At 46.5% G+C, this 17970-nt stretch overlaps 1 protein-coding gene across 4 annotated transcripts; it reads left to right on the plus strand.

The window, feature by feature from the left end:
• Nucleotides 1-277: 277 nt before the first annotated feature.
• Nucleotides 278-17676, plus strand: SMAGP (small cell adhesion glycoprotein). 4 transcript variants are annotated; one of them, XM_070410215.1, is made up of 4 exons: nt 278-357; nt 1215-1345; nt 16147-16221; nt 16919-17676. In XM_070410215.1, exons 2-4 carry the CDS (start codon nt 1252-1254, stop codon nt 17095-17097), a joined length of 348 nt encoding a protein of 115 aa, XP_070266316.1. In that variant the 5' UTR covers nt 278-357; nt 1215-1251; the 3' UTR covers nt 17098-17676. The 4 variants fall into 4 exon arrangements, with proteins under 4 accessions (XP_070266316.1, XP_070266317.1, XP_070266318.1 ...); XM_070410216.1 differs by lacking the exon at nt 278-357 and adding an exon at nt 393-499; XM_070410217.1 differs by lacking the exon at nt 278-357 and adding an exon at nt 412-505.
• Nucleotides 17677-17970: the final 294 nt, after the last annotated feature.

Below are 17970 nucleotides of genomic sequence, written 5' to 3' on the forward strand. Positions count from 1 at the left end.
AGCCCGGGTTCCGCTCCCACGGCCCCCGCCCCCAGCCTCGGGCGAGGGAGGAAGCGCTCCGGATGGACGGCACCGCGACCGGCGGAGAAGGAAAGGCAGCCTTTCCTCCCGGGGCGCAGCGCCGGGCGGGCCGAGCGAACCTGCAGAGGGCGGCTTCTCTCCTCTTTTCCTGTCCCACCCCTTCGCCGACCCCCCACCCCCACCCGCACCCCCACCCGCCGGCCTCCCCAGCCGGCTCCGCGCGCCTCCCCCGGCCCGGCCGCCGCGTCCCCCGGCGGGGCTGCGGTCCCGCCCCCTCGAGCAGAAGGACGCGCGGAGCGGCGCCCGCCCTGCCCCGCAGCCCGCCCGACTGGTAAGGTGAGCACGCGGGAAGGGGGCCGGGGAGGGCGGGGAGCCGGCCGGCCCGTCGCCCACACTCAGCCCCGGCAGGAACTGAAACCGAGAGCGGCCCGAGCTCGGCTCTCGGCGGAGGCGCCCTCGGAGCGCAGCGAGCACGCGGGTGCGGGTAACGCGGGGGGACGGGGCCGGGGCCCGGGGCCCGGGGCCCGGGGGCGGGGCCGCTCGGCGAGGCGAAACCAGGCGCCGCGGGCGGGTCGCGGTCCCCCGGCGTCCGAGGCTGGGGCTCGGCCCTCGTGGCCGGCCAGCGGAGCTCGGTAGACTGTGCGCGGACGGCGCCGGTGGGCGGTGCAGGGAGGACTGCGGGGAGCGGGCCAAGCCCGGTGGACCGGTTGTTTCAGGCCAAGAGGCGACCCTCACCTCCCCGTTCCTTTGCCTGGCTCACCCTCCACCACCGCCCCCAGGACACCCCCGAGCCAGGTGCAGGTGCTGCGCACCCCCAACCCCGACACCGGGAGGGTGGCTCCGCCCAAATTCCCGGGGTGAGAGAACTGGGTACCTGCTGCCGAGACTGGCGAAGCCGGTGCCGCGGCTCATGGGCATACCTGTGCCCAACTTTCTCGGCCTGGAGAAATCTTCCGGGTAAATGTGACCCCGGGAAAGATGATGCACCCCCAATACAGGTGGTCTCGCGGATCTGCTCTTGATAACTGCAGCCCGAGGAGATACCAGGGAAACCAAACAAGGGTTTAGGACCAGCTCCACAGGGAAGCGGGGACTTGGAAGGGGCCAGGAGAATCTGGCACCAACGGCTTTTCTGCATTTCCAGTTGTCTCCAGCCCCCCACCTCATTCCTGTCTTTCCCCCTCTTCCTACAGATCTGCTCCTTCCTTGAGGTGGCCACCACGTGCAGCAATGACTAGCCTCCCAGTCACACCTTCTCCAGGTCCTCAAGGTGCCCATCCGCTTGCGGCAATGACTAGCCTCCCAACCACGCCTTCTCCAGGAGGTAGGTGAAGGCCTTTTCCCGTTGGAACGGTAGACACTTTCTCGACATCCTCACCCCAGCCCATCTTTGAATGCCCTGAGGCCTCAGGCCAGAGGAGAGGACCTCTGGCTGCCTCAGCCCTGAAAGCTCCTGGGAGAAAGCAGAAGGCAACTAGGGTGCACTTTAGTGCCATTTGCATCTAAGTCTCCTGGGCTGGGCCAGTTCCTGGCACTACCACTTAAAGCTCTGTGACACTGAGCGAGTTCTCTAACCTCTAAGCTCCAGTTTCCTTATTTGTAAAATGGGGGAAATAATACCTATCTTTTGGGGTTATTTGTGAGGGTTCAATAAGACAACCTATATAAAACACCTAGTGCAGTGTCTCCGATCTAATAAGCTCTCAATAACATTGATGGTGATGATGATGATAATGATTATTATTACGTGTTTATTAGAAACCCACCTTTTCCTGGAAAGGAATTCTGCATCTTTCTAATTCCACTCCTCTGGTGACACACTCCAGTATCAAAAACCCATTGTTCCTGGAGTTATGCTCTCATCACTTGGAGAATGGATTCCCACCAAGCTGAGCTGCTTGTGGGATAATATACTCATTGATTACTTTCATTATGTGCTAGTTAGGTTAAGGGAGGAGTAGAGACTTGGTTGGCCCAAACACCTTTGTTTTCATATACACAGTTTCATTTATCGATAGGACAGGCATTCTCTGTTTTACTGATGTGGAAACGGGTGCATGAGAACCCCAAGGAAAGCTAAAACTATGTCCTCAGTGGTGGGTGATGCACACAATTCAGACTGTTAGTTGTCTGGTGGGAGAAATGGGTAGAAGTTTAGATTGGTTAGCAAAGTCTTCGTGAGTGGGGAAGGGGCGGAGCCCTTACCCTTGAAGAATGGATATGGCAGAGTGGGGTATAGACAGTATTCCGATGGAGGTAGTACCATGTGTGGAACTGTATTTCCCTGAAGGGTGTTCTGAAAGAGAGAAAGAGAGGGCAGAGGACCTCCATAGGGAATCGACGTGATGCTTCGGCAGCTAGCTGAGCAATTAGCACTTGGGTAAAAGGGGAGGTATTTACATTCCTTTTCTCTTTTTTTTTAAATTTGCGATAAATTACACATAATATGTGTTACCATTTTTTGGTGGACAGTGTAGTAATATTATTAACATTCACAGTGCTGTGCAACCATCCCTACCATCCATCTCCAGAACTTTTCCATATTCCTAAACTCTGTATTCATTAAACAGTAGCTCCCCATTCCCTCTCCCCCCAGCCCTTGGTAACCACCACCATTATACTTCCTATCTGTATAAATTTGACTAAGTACCTTATATAAGTGGAATCATATAACATTTGTCCTTCTGTGTCTGATTTATTTTGCTTAGCATAACATATCCAGGTTTCATCCATGTTGTAGCATGTGTCAGAATTTCTTTCCTTTTTTAAAGGCTGAATTATATTATTTATATCATTTTGTTTATCCATTCATCTACTGATAGATACTTCTGTTGTTTCTATCTTTTGGCTATTGTGAATAACGGTGCTATGAATATGGGCGTACAGATATCTCTCTGAGTCCCTGCTTTCAATTTTTTGGGGTATATATACCCAAAAGTGGAATTGTTGAATCATGTAGTAATTCTGTGTTTAATTTTTTTGAAGAACTGCCATAGTCTTTTTCTTTTTTAAAATATATTTTTATTGATTTCAGAGAGGAAGGAAGAGGGAGAGAGAAACATCAATGATTAGAAAAATCATTGATCTGCTGCCTCCTGCATGCCCCACACTGGGGATCAAGCCCACAACCTGGGCATGTGCCCTGGCCCGGAATCAAACCATGACCTCCTGGTTCATGGTCAATGCTTAACCACTGAGCCACGCTGGCCAGGCTGCCAAACTGTTCTTCACAGTGGCTGCACCATTTTACATTCCCACCAGCAGTGCCCAAGAGTTCCAATTGCTCTACATTCTCATTACTTTATCTTTTTATATAGTAGCTATTTTAATGGGTGCGGAGTGGTATCTCATTGTGGCTCTGATTACATTTCCCTGTGATTAGTGATGTTGAGCTGTATATCTTCTTTGGAGAAATGTCTAGTCAAGCCCCTTGCCCGTTTTTTAATTGGCTTGTTTTGTTGTTCTTGTTGAGTTGTATATTTACATTCCTGACCCAACTGGTGACATCAACTAGTGATGTGGTATTTTAGGACGTATTATGCAGTCCCCTACCCACTGGGTCCAAGCAAAGATCAAGTTCAGAGACAGTACGGGAGAAATCACAAACAGTGAGATCATTGCGGGTCTTGTATGTCTCTTCCCCATCTCCCACCTCCGTCCCTCCCATCCTTTCCCCTGGTCCGTCTATAAAGATCTCCTGAAGGAACTCTTGGAGTGCTGAAAGTGAGGGCCACAGCCCTAGCTGGTTTGGCTCAGTGGGTAGAGCGTCAGCCTGCGGAGTGAAGGGTCCGGGTTCGATTCCAGTCAAGGGCACATGCCTGGGTTGTGAGTTTAATCCCCAGTAGGAAGCAGCCAATCAATGATTCTCTCTCATCATTGATGTTTCTATCCCTCCCTCTCTCCCTTCCTCTCTGAAATCAGTAAAAATATATTTTTTAAAAAAAGAATTAAGTGAGGGCCACATTATTACTTTCATGGGCTCTTGGCACTTTTGCCTTTGTGGGCTCATTCCTCCATTTAAAAAGATATATATAGCGGGTTTGGCTCAGTGGATATGGCCTGAGGACTGAAGGGTCCCAAATTTTTTTTAAAATATATTTTATTGATTTTTCTACAGAGAGGAAGGGAGAGGGACAGAGAGCTAGAAATATTGATGAGAGAGAAACATCGATCAGCCGCCTCCTGCACACTCCCCACTGGGGATGTGCCCGCAACCAAGGCACATGCCCTTGACCGGAATCGAACCTGGGACCCTTCAGTCTGCAGGCCGACGCTCCATCCACTGAGCCAAACTGGTTAGGGCAGGGTCCCAGATTTGATTCCAGTCAGGGGCACGTGCCTGGGTTGCAGACTCGATCCCCAGTAGGGGGTGTGCAGGAGGCAGCTAGTTGATGATCCTCTCTCATAATTGATGTTTCTATCTCTCTCTCCCTCTCCCTTCCTCTCTGAAATCAATAAAAATATATTTTAAAAAAGAAGAAGAAGAAGGTTATCATCTTAAAAAAAAAAAAGATGTATATTATTAGAGTGTTGGTCCCTGGACTGAAGGGTCCTGAGTTAGATTCCAGTCAAGTTGCATGCTCGATCCCTGGCCCTGGTCAGGGCCTGTGCAGGAGGCAACCAATCAATGCCTTTCTCTCACAGAGATGTTTCTCTCTCTCTGTCTCTCCCCCTCCCTTCCACTCTCTCTAAAAATCAATGGAAAAATAGCCTTGGGTGAGGACTATCAAATAAACAAAAAAGATATATATTAAAAATTATATTTTACAACTGTGCTGGTGTAAGGAAAAATAAAATAATATTAAAGTTGTACGTATAATTAATAATTAATTGATAATAACAATACTACAATTTCCTTGACCTACATGTTCAGTTTTTTTCCTGTAATTTTAAAAGAAATTAAAACCATTACTATTAAAGTCATTCAAAACCATTTTCATGGGCCCCTAGAAGTACCATGAAGCCTAGGCACAGTGCCTGCTGTGCCTAGTGCATAAGTCACCCTGTTGGAAGTAGGATGGCGTAGAACCCGCCATTGGGGGCTCTGCCCACCCACAAGTAAAGCCCAGCCCTTTCCACCTAATCACTCTAGCTACTGCCTAGGTTTTCCTCACTCTGGATTGGACACTCGGTATTTTTCATCTCACTTATTTTTTACCACAACCCTATGAGCAGGTTTTAGTCTCATTTTACAGAAGCAAAAACTGAGGTTCAGGGAAGTTAAGAAATTTTCAGAGGTTAAGAAATTCTCCCAAGGTCATGTGGCTAATAATGGCAGAAGCGGGATTTTGTGCCACGTCTGGTTTACTCCAGAGCCTGTGTTCTTTCCGTCATGGTATACTGCTCTTAAAGTGCCACTCCACCCCACTGGCCGGCCACATGAAAGAGAAAGAAGCAGAATTCCAGGGCGGGTTCCCGTGGGAAGGAGGATTGCGGGAGCCACCCTGTGTTGGGCCAGCTCTAGAGCAAATAAGTAGGTTGGCAGACTCAGGTGGCAAAGGATCTGATGCCTTAGTGATAAGAGATTTAGGGGAACAAGGGACACAAAGAAACCAACCTGTATCTGGGTTAACAAAAACAGGAGAGGAGGGTGAATGAGCAAAATAGATCTTGAAGTTCATTTGCTATTGGTTAGGATTTGGGTGGAACCTTTGTGTGGACCTGAGCCCCAGACCTCCCACCTGAAAGAAAAGCCAGCGGCCCTAGAGTACTTCCAAGCCTGAGAAGGGAAGGCAGAGAGGAACATTATTATTCCTTTGTTGGACAAGAGACAGAAGAGAAATGGGGTAGCAACAGGAGACAATGGGGGGGGGGGGAGCTGTAAGCCATCCCCCCTTTTATCCCAGACTTTCTGAACTTTGTTAACCTTCGTTGTTGTTTTCATTAAAAAGCTATTTCATGCCCCTCAAAATAGCCTCCTTGACCTTTTCTCTATATATGTATGTGTGTTTATGATTTTATTTTAATTTACAGTTTTTACAAACATGTAATCATATTACATGCTGCCCCAGCAATTTGCTTTTTTCATCTAACCACATGTCCTGTCCCGTGGTATATGCAGATCTACCACATTCTTCTTAACTACTGTATAGTGTTTCCAGAATGAATGACCTGTAATTTATTTAATCATTCTTCTGCCTAGGGGCATTCAGATATGTGTCACTCTTGCAAACAGTGCAACAGTGAACACCCTTTCCATCTGCAGTAAAACTCAGAGAACAAACTCAGTTTCACTGGAGGCAGCACAGGATGTTTCCGGATCTTGGAGGGTAGGTAGTTTGTGGTAGAAGGCACCTTGGACGGATTCGAAACCCAGCTCAGCCAGCTGCCGAGTGACCCTGTGCTTGCGGAGCTGCTTCAGTTTCTTGGCTTGCACAGAATGATAACAACCCTGTTTACATCATGTTCTTGGGGTGGAGATAGAATACTGTGTGTTTTGTAAACTGTGAATCATAAATACAGATGATAATTCTGATACTTGAAGCCTGAAAGGCTCTAGCTCATCAGTTCTCGGGACATTTTTGACCTTTAGTCTGAGATAAGCACTTTTGTGTGATTTCAAAATTTTAATTTTTTTTTTTAAATATATTTTATTGATTTTTTTTTACAGAGAGGAAGGGAGAGAGATAGAGAGTTAGAAACATCGATGAGAGAGAAACATCGACCAGCTGCCTCCTGCACATCTCCCACTGGGGATGTGCCCGCAACCCAGGTACATGCCCTTGACCGGAATCGAACCTGGGACCTTTCAGTCCGCAGGCCGACGCTCTATCCACTGAGCCAAACCGGTTTTGGCTCAAAATTTTAATTTTTGAAAAATAAACATTTTAGCCCTAACCGGTTTGGCTCAGTGGCTAGAGCGTTATCCCGTGGACTGAAGGGTCCCGGGTTCGATTTTGGTCAAGGGCATGTACCTTGGTTGCAGGCTCGATCCCCAGTAGGGGTTGGACAGGAGGCAGCTGAACGATGTTTCTTTCCCATCGATGTTTCTATCTCTCTATCCCTCTCTTTTCCTCTCTGTAAAAATCAATAAAATATTTTTAAATAAAAAATAAACATTTTATTTTGGAATAACTTTAGATTTATAGAACAGTTGCAAACATAGTACAGAGAATTCCCATATACCCTTCAGCCAGTTTCCCCTTAATGCATCTTACATGGCCATGGTACATTTGTGGCAGAAACAAGAAATTAACGTTGGTACAATATTACTAACTCAACTACAGACTTCACTGAGATTTCACCAGTTCGAAAATGGGATTTTGAAGTAAATTCTGATAGAACACTTTCAATTTCTAACAATTCCAGTTAAGGCTGAGACAGATCCTGAGGGCCAGCTAGTTCAACCACCCACTCGGCTAGAATCTCGCCAGCACCCGAAGCATCGGCCCTGCTGGGCTCTTCCTCTGTGGGGTGGCATCAGACTCCCATTCGTTTCTGCCACTTGTACAGGCCATCCGTTGGCATATTTGAGGACAGCATTCAAGTTCTGGGCTCCCCCTAAGTGTTCTCTCTGGGCTTTCTGTTGCAAGCTTTCCTTATCTGGAGTGGTTCCCAGACCATTCACAATGTTGGCTGCTCACCTCAAAATTGTGACACCCAGACGCAACTCAGCAGTCTAGGTGTGGCGCAAAGGAAGGCTTCACTGCTGTGTCCATTGTTAGAGACCATATTAATGGTGCCTAATCTAACAGCAAGTTGAACATTTTTTATGAGTAATTATCATCGTAAGAAATTTGGAAGAGAAGGGGAAGCATGTAGTAGAAGAAAATAAAAACGATCCCAAATTCTGTAACTTACCTGTCACTCTTGCTGTTATTTGGGGGTATATCCTTCCTGTGTCAGCTGCTTTCTAATGACCCTACTATAAGCCTTTTGTATATGCTGCCACTAAGCCATGGCTTCCCCATTCTTCCCCAGTCCCCATGTTACTTGTGAGTTCATTGGTTTCCTGGACCTCAGAGCAGGGAATCTGTTAAATTCTCATCTTGGTCAGTTTGGCCCATTTCTTCAGTCATTTGAAATCTCTCTGTTTATCAGCTTACTGGTCGCCGCTCTAGCTTTGAGTGTTTCACAATTTTGTCCCTCCTTCCCTGGGCCTGCAGGGGCTATGTTTACCCAAAGGGCACTAAGCCCATGGGGAAGGTACCAATAAAGTGGGACACAAAACAAAAGATCTTGCAAAGAATTTCATACTCAATATCTTTTTAAAAACAAACAAAAAAGCCAGAGTCACTATCATAAGGGACACATTATATTATTGGACTTTCTTCTGTCATGTGAGTTAATTTTTTTAATTGCTTAAAGGCCTTAATTTAGCCCTATCCCTGGTTTGATATAATAATACCAATTCAAAAAGAACTCAAGTCAAATTATAGTGGAAGAACTTTTGTTTAGACTGGCATCACTCACTCCTTTCCTTGATAGTCAGTTACCACCCCACTTAGTCCTTACAACTAGGCTGTATTACTCCACAAGGATAGTATAAATAGTTTTATCCTATGTTCTGTGAGGAGCCTGGTTGCCTCCTGCACGATCAGTGGTTCTCAACCTTGGCTGCACATTAGAATCACCTGGGAATCTTTTTAAAATCTTGATTTCTGGGCCTCATTCCGGATTTTAAAAAGATTCCCAGGTGATTCTAATGTGCAGCCAAGGTTGAGAACCACTGCTCTCTAGCTACTCACGCGGCACCTTCAACCCCCTCCTCTCCTCACTCAATTAATGACCTTGTATTCAGTTTCCTTGAACAAATTAAAGTTCTCAGAAGAGAACTGCCAAAGGCTCCTATCCCCGCCCCCCCCCATCTGCCTATTACCTGCCTCTGTTCCTGTGTACATATTAATAATGAGTGGTCCCCGAGCTGTCTGTAGCCAACCCCTCTATTTATATACTAGATCCCAAACCCTTCAAGCCATGGTTCCAGCCACTCTCCTCTCTCATGCATCATCAGTTGTTCCCTCACACCTGACTCATTCCTGTACGTACATAAACATACTGTCATTTCTCTCATCCTTAAAAAAGGCAAAAGCAAACAAAAAGCTTGAATTCCCTCCTCACTCTAGCTATAGCCCATTTCTCTGCTCACCTGTACAGGAAAAAAAAAAAGTTTATTTATATTATGCCTTTGATTCCTGTCATTCCATTTATTTTCCTTTTTAATTCTCACCAGAGGATATTTTCCCAATGAATTTTAGAGAGAGGGAAAGACAGAGAGAAACATCAGTGTGAGAGAAACACATCGATTGGTTGCCTCCTGCACGATCCCTGACCAGGGCCCGGGTCTGGGAGGAACCTGTAACAGAGGTACAGTGCCCTTGACCTGAATCAAACCCGGGACCCTATCCATTGAGCCAAATCAGCCAGGGCAACATTCCATTTTTTTTAAACTTTCTGTAAACCAGGGGTTTATACTCAGCACTTCACCAAAGCTTCTCTTTAAAAAAATTTTTTTTATTTATTGATTTGAGGGAGAGAGGAAGAGAGAGAAAGAGAGAGAGAAAAACATCAGTTTGTTCTTTCACTTACTTATGCATTCATCGCTTGATTCTTCTATGTGCCCTGATCAGGGATTGAACCCACAGCTATGGCATATTGGGACAACGCTCTAACCAACTGAGCTACCCGGCTAGGGCTGCCAAAGCTGCTTCTGTCAAAGTCATTCATGACTTTATGCTTGGCAAAACCCAGGAGTCCTTGATCCCCTTTACCTGTACTTGCTCCCTGGGTGCTCACCCACTCTCATGATCTTAAATATGCTGACTTTTAAATCTCCAGTGCACACCTCTTCCCAAAATTCCAGCTTTGACATCTGCACTTGGATATCTGATAAGCAGTCTGTCCAAATCTGGATTTACCCTTCCAAATCAGTTCCTCCTACAGGCTTCCCATCTCGGGTCGCATCATGCCTTCCCTCCCTCCAGTCACTCAGGCCCAAACCTTGATGTCATCCTTGACTTCACCCCACATGCTGTCAGTCTTAACTTCAGAACACATCCAGAATCCCACCACTTTCTCTGAGAGCTGCTGCTAGACCCAGTCAGTGTTTTCGTGCAAACTAGAAGAAGGCTCCGCCTTTGGGTGGGTGCAGCTGTGCCCTTGTGCCAGGTCGAACCTCTTTCTACTTCTGTCCCCACCTTCTCACAGGATCCTTTACAATCAATTTCTGTTCAGTTACCTGCTGCTGCATAACAAACCACCTCAACACTTGGTGGCTTAAGACAATAGCAATTTATTGTTTCTTAGAATTCTGTGAGTTGGCCAAGCACTCCTTTGCTGCTTTCACCTGTGCTCACACTGATGGAGCCGCAGTCCCCTGCATGGTCCGCTGGGCCAGAAGGTGCAAGACGACCTCCCTCACACCGAGCAGTGGGTGCGGGGTGCCTCAGTTCACTCAGTGTGGTCTCTCACCCTTCAGTGGGCTGGATCCAGCTTCCTCACGACATAGCGGGCTCAGTTTTCCAAAGGGATGGTGTTCGGGATTTCAGGCCCTGAATCAGCACCTGCATTTTCACCTGGTCCCTGGGAGGCTCTCGTGCACAGCAGAGTTTGAGAAGCACTGTTGTAAAATAGAAATCCGGCCAGTTTCTCCTCAAAAACCTCTAAAGCAGCAGTTCTCAACCTGTGGGTCTCGACCCCTTCGGCGGCCGAACGACCCTTTCACAGGGGTCGCCTAAGACCATCCTGCATATCAGATATTTACATGACGATTCATCACAGTAGCAACATTACAGTTATGAAGTAGCAACGAGAATAATTTCATGGTTGGGTCACAACATGCGGAACTGTATTTAAAGGGCCAGAAGGTTGAGAACCACTGCTCTAAAGGCTCCCATCTCACTCATACAGCCCTCTCGCCTGCTCTCCTGCTCACCTCCTTGCGCCCTCCAGGTGACCGCTGTGCTGCACCTCTAACATGCCGAGTATGCCGTGGCCCACGTGCATTTCAGTATTACGAGTAGCCCTAACCAACTCTGCCTGATGTTCCTCTCCCAGGTCTCTGCATGGCTGCCTCCTCACCTCGAGGTCCTTACTCAAGTCACCTCATCAGGGAGATATTCCCTGTCCACCCCCTCCACATCCGAACTCCCTGTCCCCCTTCCTGCTTGTTTTTTCTGCAGCTAATGCAATCTACTTTTTCTCTTATTTATTTTGTTTATTGTCCTTCCCCCACCCCCCAGAATGTAAATTTTATTTTTTTAAGAAAATCTTTATTGTGGTAAAATTATACATAAAATTTGCAATTTTTAAATTTTTTTTATTTGAGGATATGTTTTTATTGATTTTAGAGAGAGAAGATGGGAGAGAGAGAAACATTGATGTAAGAGAAAAACATCGATTAGTTGCCTCCCCTTACATGACCCGACAGGGATCAAACCTGCAACTTTTTGGTGTGTGGGACAAGACTCCAATTAACTGAGCCACCTGGCCAGGGCTAAAACTGAAAATTTTTAAGCCTACAGCTCTGTGGCATTAAGTCATTCACATTGTTACACAACATCGCCACCATCCATCTCCCAAAATTTTCATCCCAAACTGAAACTCTACATATTAAGCAGTAATTCTCCATTCTCCCCTCCTCCCACCTCTTGATAATCACTATTCTACTTTCTGTCCCTGTGAATTTGACTATTCCACGTACCTCATATAAGTGGAGTCATACGATACTTATCCTTTTGTGAAGGGCTTATTGCATTTAGCATGTCCTCCAGGTTCATCCATTTTGTATTATATGTCAGAATCTCCTTCCTTTTGAAGACTGAATAGTATTCCATTGTATATGTATATGGCAATTTGTTTATCGGTTCATGGACATTTAGTTATTTCGCTTTTAAGCTATATGAATAGTGCTGCTATGAACACGGGTGTGTGAATGTCTCTGAGTTCATGCTTTCATTTCTTTCCGCTTTATAACCAGAAGTGGAATTGCTGGGTCACATAGTAATTGTGTTTAAATTTTTAAGGAACTGTGAAGACATGGGCTGTTGTTTGTTGTGTTTACTGGCCTATGGCCAGAGCCTGGAACAGAGACGGGCACAGTACACAGTCAATAAATACTTACTGAATTAACTTTTAATTTCTCTATGGACCTGGACTCTCACTCTAAGAAGGCTGTGCGGCCTGTCTGAGCCACCTGCTCATCGTGGTCCCACACTAGCTCCTAATGCGTGCTGTTTCAGGACCCAGGCCCCCAGAGCAGGCCCTGACAACTTGTTCTAGAATTTTGCTGGGGAACTATGTCAAAATCACCAGCTGTTTACAGAATCCACCTTCTTTTCTGTGGCTTCTCAGGCTCCTGGCCCCTTTTTCTCAGACGCTCCTACATTACCAATAGTGGCCCCTCACATGTTCTTTCAGTGCCTGTGACTGTCATTTACTTGGATCCCTTTTAGATTAGTCTGGTGCTTTCTGGGTTGCATCTCTTCTCTTAGCTCACTTCCCCACCTCACCAAGTTCCTGCTGCTGCTGTTGTGCAAAAATCATTCTCTTTGATAGGAAACAGAGGCAAAAAAAAAAAGGCTGGATGAATCTTGCTTTCTCTGTTGCCTCCAAACTGACATCTTCAGGCCCAAACAGCACCCTTGGCCCTTTCCCTGTTCTTGCTCCAAATATAACACTTTTTGAATTTGTTTGCCAACTTGAGCTATATAGAGTTTTCTGACACAATTCTTCTAAGTCTCTAATATAGGCATTTCTGCTATAAAACTTGATGTGCATTTTTTTTAAAGACCCACATTCTGAAATTACACTACTAAAAATGGGCTTACAGGAAAAACAGGATTAGGACCGACCACTCAACGCTTAGGAAACTCTGTAACAAAAACCCTAAAAATACGACAACAATCTCAATTAAAATATTGACAGTGAAATCTCCACCAGCATTTCCACCTCGAATCCCTGCCAGTCCTTTGCCCCCTGTGCCCTGGAGAGTGTGCTTCCTCCGTTTAGAAGCAGACTTCAGAGACCCCCCTCACCTCCAACAGAGTGAAATTGTTCATCAGAACTGAAAACCTGATGCAGGGCCTGCCTTCTTCATTAACCCTTGGTTTCCACATACAGGCACATTTATTTGTAAGTCCTTCATTTGTACTTACTGCTTCACCAGATGGCTTAAAAGTAGAAACCAACTGATTACTGCACCCAGCGAAGACATATCTATTGAATTTTATGTTTCTTAAAGTCTTGATATTGCTGAAATGGTCTTTATAGACGTAGAACATCAAATGCGGAAGCTGGAACAGTTGCTTATGAACTGACATGATTTCCACATCACACTGATGTCATTCTCTATGTGCCGATCACTGTGAGTGAGTTCCCGTAGAAGGCGCACCCTTCGAAGCGAGACAGTCTGTATTTGATGGTAGTTGTCCGGTTTTCTTCTGCCTTTACCCGTGTCTTCTAAACCATTGAACTTTTTAGAAAGCTTGTTGTGCTGCCTCATAGTTATCGTTCATTAACTCTTCCACTCTTTCCCAATTGGAAAAAAGAAAAGGACAGTGGTAGGAAGGGTTAGCAGTAATGCTTTGCTTGGGCCTTGCCGTGGGTCATCCTGATTCAGATCTTGGCTCCACCCACCATTTGTTCATTTATAAAATGAAGCGTGTCACTTAACTCTCCCGGGGCCTCAGGGTCTACATTAGCAAATGAAAACACTACTTTGAAGTGATTGGTGTTCTAAGGATTAATACTTATGTCCATAAAGCACCTAGCACAAAGCTGTTATAATTGAAATCATTTGCAGAATTTCCCAACTAGGAATCATCTTTCCTCCCAAATTCTCTTTCAGGGACTCATACATATCTGTGCCCTGAACGCTCACTAAAACTCAGCTCCATGTTCCTTCTCATTGCCCTCATCATTGCTGCTTCCGAGCATCTATGACAGTGCCTCAAGCACATAGTAGGTGCAAAGTAAATTGTTGATTGATTGAACTGAATATTGCTTACCTTTATTTTAAACTTATGTACCTACGTTATTCTTCTCAGTGCTTTGTTTATCGTAAGTTCCCAAATGTTTAAGGAAGGCCAAACTAGAAGCAACTGTACAGAACTCTGGATCAATAGTGAGAAGATGGAGTCCAGCCCTGGGGAGGGAACGTGCACTTGAGGGGCAGCAGTATGAAGCAATGATCGGGTTGATAAACTTCAGGGCTTTTTTTTTTTTTTTTTAATGGATCTCACAAATGACATCTCATCACTTTTGTGGTATTCTGTTTGTTAGAAGCAAGTCTCTGGGTCCGGCCCACACACAGGTAGAGGGGCTTTCACAAGGGTGTGACTACCAGGAGGCCAGAATCATTGGGAGTCATCTTAGAAGCTTCCTACCACACTCCCATTTTACCAATCAGGAAACTGAGGCCGCAAAGTAGCTGAGCGTATCCCCATTCCTAAAGAAGAGTGTGGCCTGGCCTTGGGAGGGGAGGTGCTCTCAACAGCCTACCTCGGCCTTCTCTGCTGCAGAGCCAGGACGATTCATCAGGCCTCCCCTTGGCTTGTGTTAAAATACCCCTCAACACCATTGCCCCTCTTAGCACTGTTCCCAGGCTCACCAGACCACCACCGGCCACTTAGTTTCATTTGCCTTGTCAGGCACTGGACAAGAATCGTGCTCTGCCCTGTGCTCCAGCCACACTGGCCTTTGAATCCTCTTGCCTCAGAATGTGTCCCACTTCCCACTCCTTTTACTCCATAGTAAACTCCTACCCCTGCTTCGGCTCCCTCTGCAAATCTTACTTCCAGGGGAGGCTGTCCCTGCTGGAAGACTAGACCAGGCCCCTCTGTCACATGCCAAGTGCCCGGATATTTCCTTTGCTGCATTTATCGGAAGTTCATTACTGTGAACGGTGGTAGGTGGAGGGTAAGTTCAGTGAGGGTAGGCCGTGAATGTTTTGCTCACTGTTATATCCCCAGCGTGCCTAGCACAGTACCTGGCAAACAGTAGGCAGTTAATGAGTGATGCTGTCATCATCTATTGAATGACTATTGAGATGCTTCCTGCGGATGCTTCCTGAAAACAGGATCAGCAGCCTGTTTTCCTCAGGCTACTTCTGTCCTATAGTAACCTTAACTTAATTGGTACCTTTTCAAATGTTTATACTAAAATGCTAACTAGGGGGGAACTGAAGGGCTTCCTGACTTCCCACGAAAACATTTAGAAGGGACTTCTGGAGACCCGTGGTTCTGTAGTGTTCCCACTCAGGAGAATGACTTTAGGGGTGGGTCGTTCAAGCTCGGAGGGATCCGTAGACTAAGAGCGGGAGGGAGTGTGGGGTATATTTTAGGACAGAAGAGGCCTTGTTTCAGGACCTTTCAAATTACAGGGCCTACTCTAGCAGTGTAGAAAGGGTTTTTAATAAGGAACCTCATCTCATGATTTAAAAATAATGTTTACATACCCTAGCTGGTGTGGCTAGGTTGGAGCATTGTCCCATATAGCAAAAGGTTGCAGGTTCCATCTCCCACTGGGACACGTACAGGAGACAACCAATCGATGTTTCTCTCTCACAGCAATAATTCTCTCTCTCTCTGCCTTCCTCCCTCTCCAAAGTTAAACATACTCTCAGGTGAGGATTAAAAAAATGTTTTAAAAACTTAGGTAGTGTTTACAAAGAGTTTGTAAGAACATTGAAGAAATGCATGTACCATATAATATATCTATTATGTATATACACTCAGCATTTCATTTCATTTATGCAAAAATATGCATTCCTAATTAATAACAGCTTAGCTTTATTGAGTTACTACGCGTCACAACAACCCTATAAAGCAGACACTGTTATCTCCATGTTTCAGGTGAGGAAGCTGATGCACAGGGGGGTGAGGTAATTTTCTCAAGGTTCCACAGCCAGTGAAGGACAGATTTGAACCTTGTCAGTCAGACTCTAGAGCCCATACTCTTAACTCCTATGTCAGGCAGAAAGAAATCCGTGAAAATGTTCTCTGTCTTTGGGTGGTGGTTTATTGGCTCTTCTGTTCCCCAGGTTTTCTATGTGGATTTACTATAGAAGTTGAGTGATACCTTTTTGAATAGGGGAGAAGGTGGGGTGGTGAAATTTGAAGGACAAACATATGCTTTAGAACAAAACAACTCACCCCATTTCCTTCTCCACTTTTCTAAATTTTCCAGGACTGACCACCACAATTCGGCAGGTCACTGAGGCCCTGTCCCCGGAAGCTGAAGCCAGCACAGCGCTCATTGCAGGTAACAAAGGCTCTGAGCCAAACCCAAGGGACCCTCTGAGCTCAGGGGCCATCTCGTTCCAGACAGCCAGGAATCCATGGTGATGAACTAGGACTTCCCTGTGCGGTAAAGCACTGCAAATCCGAGGCCAGACCCACAGAGGGGCTCATTTTGGCACATAGGTTATCTCACACACACAAAGCTCTGAAAGACGCTCTGAGGCTTCTGGCAGAGGCACTGCCAGTAAATGATAGGTTGGGAGGTGGCCACAAGTAGATATAGGTGGGTATGGGCACTGCACTCCAGTGTGTAGGTAGGGAGGAGGATGTGTGGTTTGCCAAGTGGGTGAGGAAGAGGATAGGAGGGAGCAGAGAACCCCCTGCAGGAGGCTATGGATTCAAACAACCCTTCCTGTTGGATAAGCTATTTCCTGTTTGCCTCCTTCCTGTTTCTATCATAATCATCAGGAACTGGTTGAGAGAGAGTTCCATTTTATCAGAAGTCAAAAAAGCCTTGTGTCCTTAGCCTAAGTCCCCAGAGATCATGTCCCATGGGGACTGGGCTTGGTGGGGAATATAGATTTGGAAGTGGCCACCAGTTCACTAGACCAGGAGGATCCTTGTGAAAAGTGAGGGAGTCGTCTAGTTCAGGGGACCCCGTGATGACTGAGATATACTGGATCCTAAAACATCTCTACATCTTCCCTCTCCTTTACAAGTTGTTATCACCGTGGTCTTCCTCACCCTGCTCTCAGTCGTGATCTTGATCTTCTTTTACCTGTACAAGAACAAAGGCAGCTACGTCACCTACGAACCTGCAGAAGGAGAGCCCAGCACCATCCTTCAGATGGAGAGTGACGCAGCCAAGGGCAGGGAGAAGGAGGAATATTTCATCTAATGATTCCCAGGCCCCACAGAGCTTGTCCAGGCTCCAGTGCTAACACAATGACTATTTATTAGGTGAAAGTTTTATCTGAAGCCAGTGAGCAGCATTGATTGGTATGGGCAAACCTGAGCTCCTTCCCGGAGGAGGCCCAAATCCAGCATCACTGACGGTCTGGCCAGGGACATGGAGAAAGCTGCTTATGACGTCTTTAGACAGCGGCGTTTGTGGCTGACCAATAAGGTAGGGCTATACCCGGCAACATTTCCGAATGTGCCCAGTCATCGTCAGGTTTTTTCCACAGGTCCAAGGGGAGGAGTTAGGGTCACTGGCTGCTCCTCTGTTCCCTGCCTAGTGACAGCCCCGGTGGAGGTAGTGGCCACAGTTCTTCCCAGGGGCTGATACCACAATAAAAGGCCAGGCCCTGAGGGGTAGGAGACTATGTAGATACCTTACCTCCTAATGCATGTGCAGCGTCCCTCAATCTGAGCCCATCCTTTCCCTATTTCCCAACCTCAAACTTAATGCTATTTTTATTAGAATTAAAATTGTTCACTAAGAAATCATTCTCATGTACAATAAATACTTTTTTTTTTAATCCAAAATGTCTTTATTTGGGATGTTTCCCATTCATCTTGGTTCGGGGTGCTTTTCTTCCTGCTGCCTTCTGAAGGAGCACCCTTCCCTTAGCCTTGCTCTCCCTCCCGTAGGCCGAGTCGTGGAGCAGCCCACACACAAACTACCGTGTGTGCGTGGCTGAAAACGGTGGTGGTCTCACAGCGCCCTGGGCATCTCACACCCATGCCATGAAGTAGGTGTCGGGGCTCTGCACCAGGCACTTCTCCCTTTCCTCTTCTCCTCTTCTGGAGAGGGATGAAGATCCTTAGC

This window comes from Myotis yumanensis, unplaced genomic scaffold (genome assembly GCF_028538775.1).
Source record: "Myotis yumanensis isolate MYYU_CA2020_CCGP unplaced genomic scaffold, mMyoYum1.0.hap1 SCAF_3, whole genome shotgun sequence".
Lineage (NCBI taxonomy): Eukaryota > Metazoa > Chordata > Mammalia > Chiroptera > Vespertilionidae > Myotis > Myotis yumanensis.

What these genes read in the sequence shown, in the direction of transcription:
- SMAGP (XM_070410214.1), top strand. Translation starts at nt 932, where the DNA reads ATGGGCATACCTGTGCCCAACTTTCTCGGCCTGGAGAAATCTTCCGG. An exon ending in GGCCTGGAGAAATCTTCCGG is followed by an intron (nt 979 to 1,214) that starts GTAAATGTGACC and finishes CTCTTCCTACAG; the next exon opens with ATCTGCTCCTTCCTTGAGGT. An exon ending in AACCACGCCTTCTCCAGGAG is followed by an intron (nt 1,346 to 16,146) that starts GTAGGTGAAGGC and finishes TAAATTTTCCAG; the next exon opens with GACTGACCACCACAATTCGG.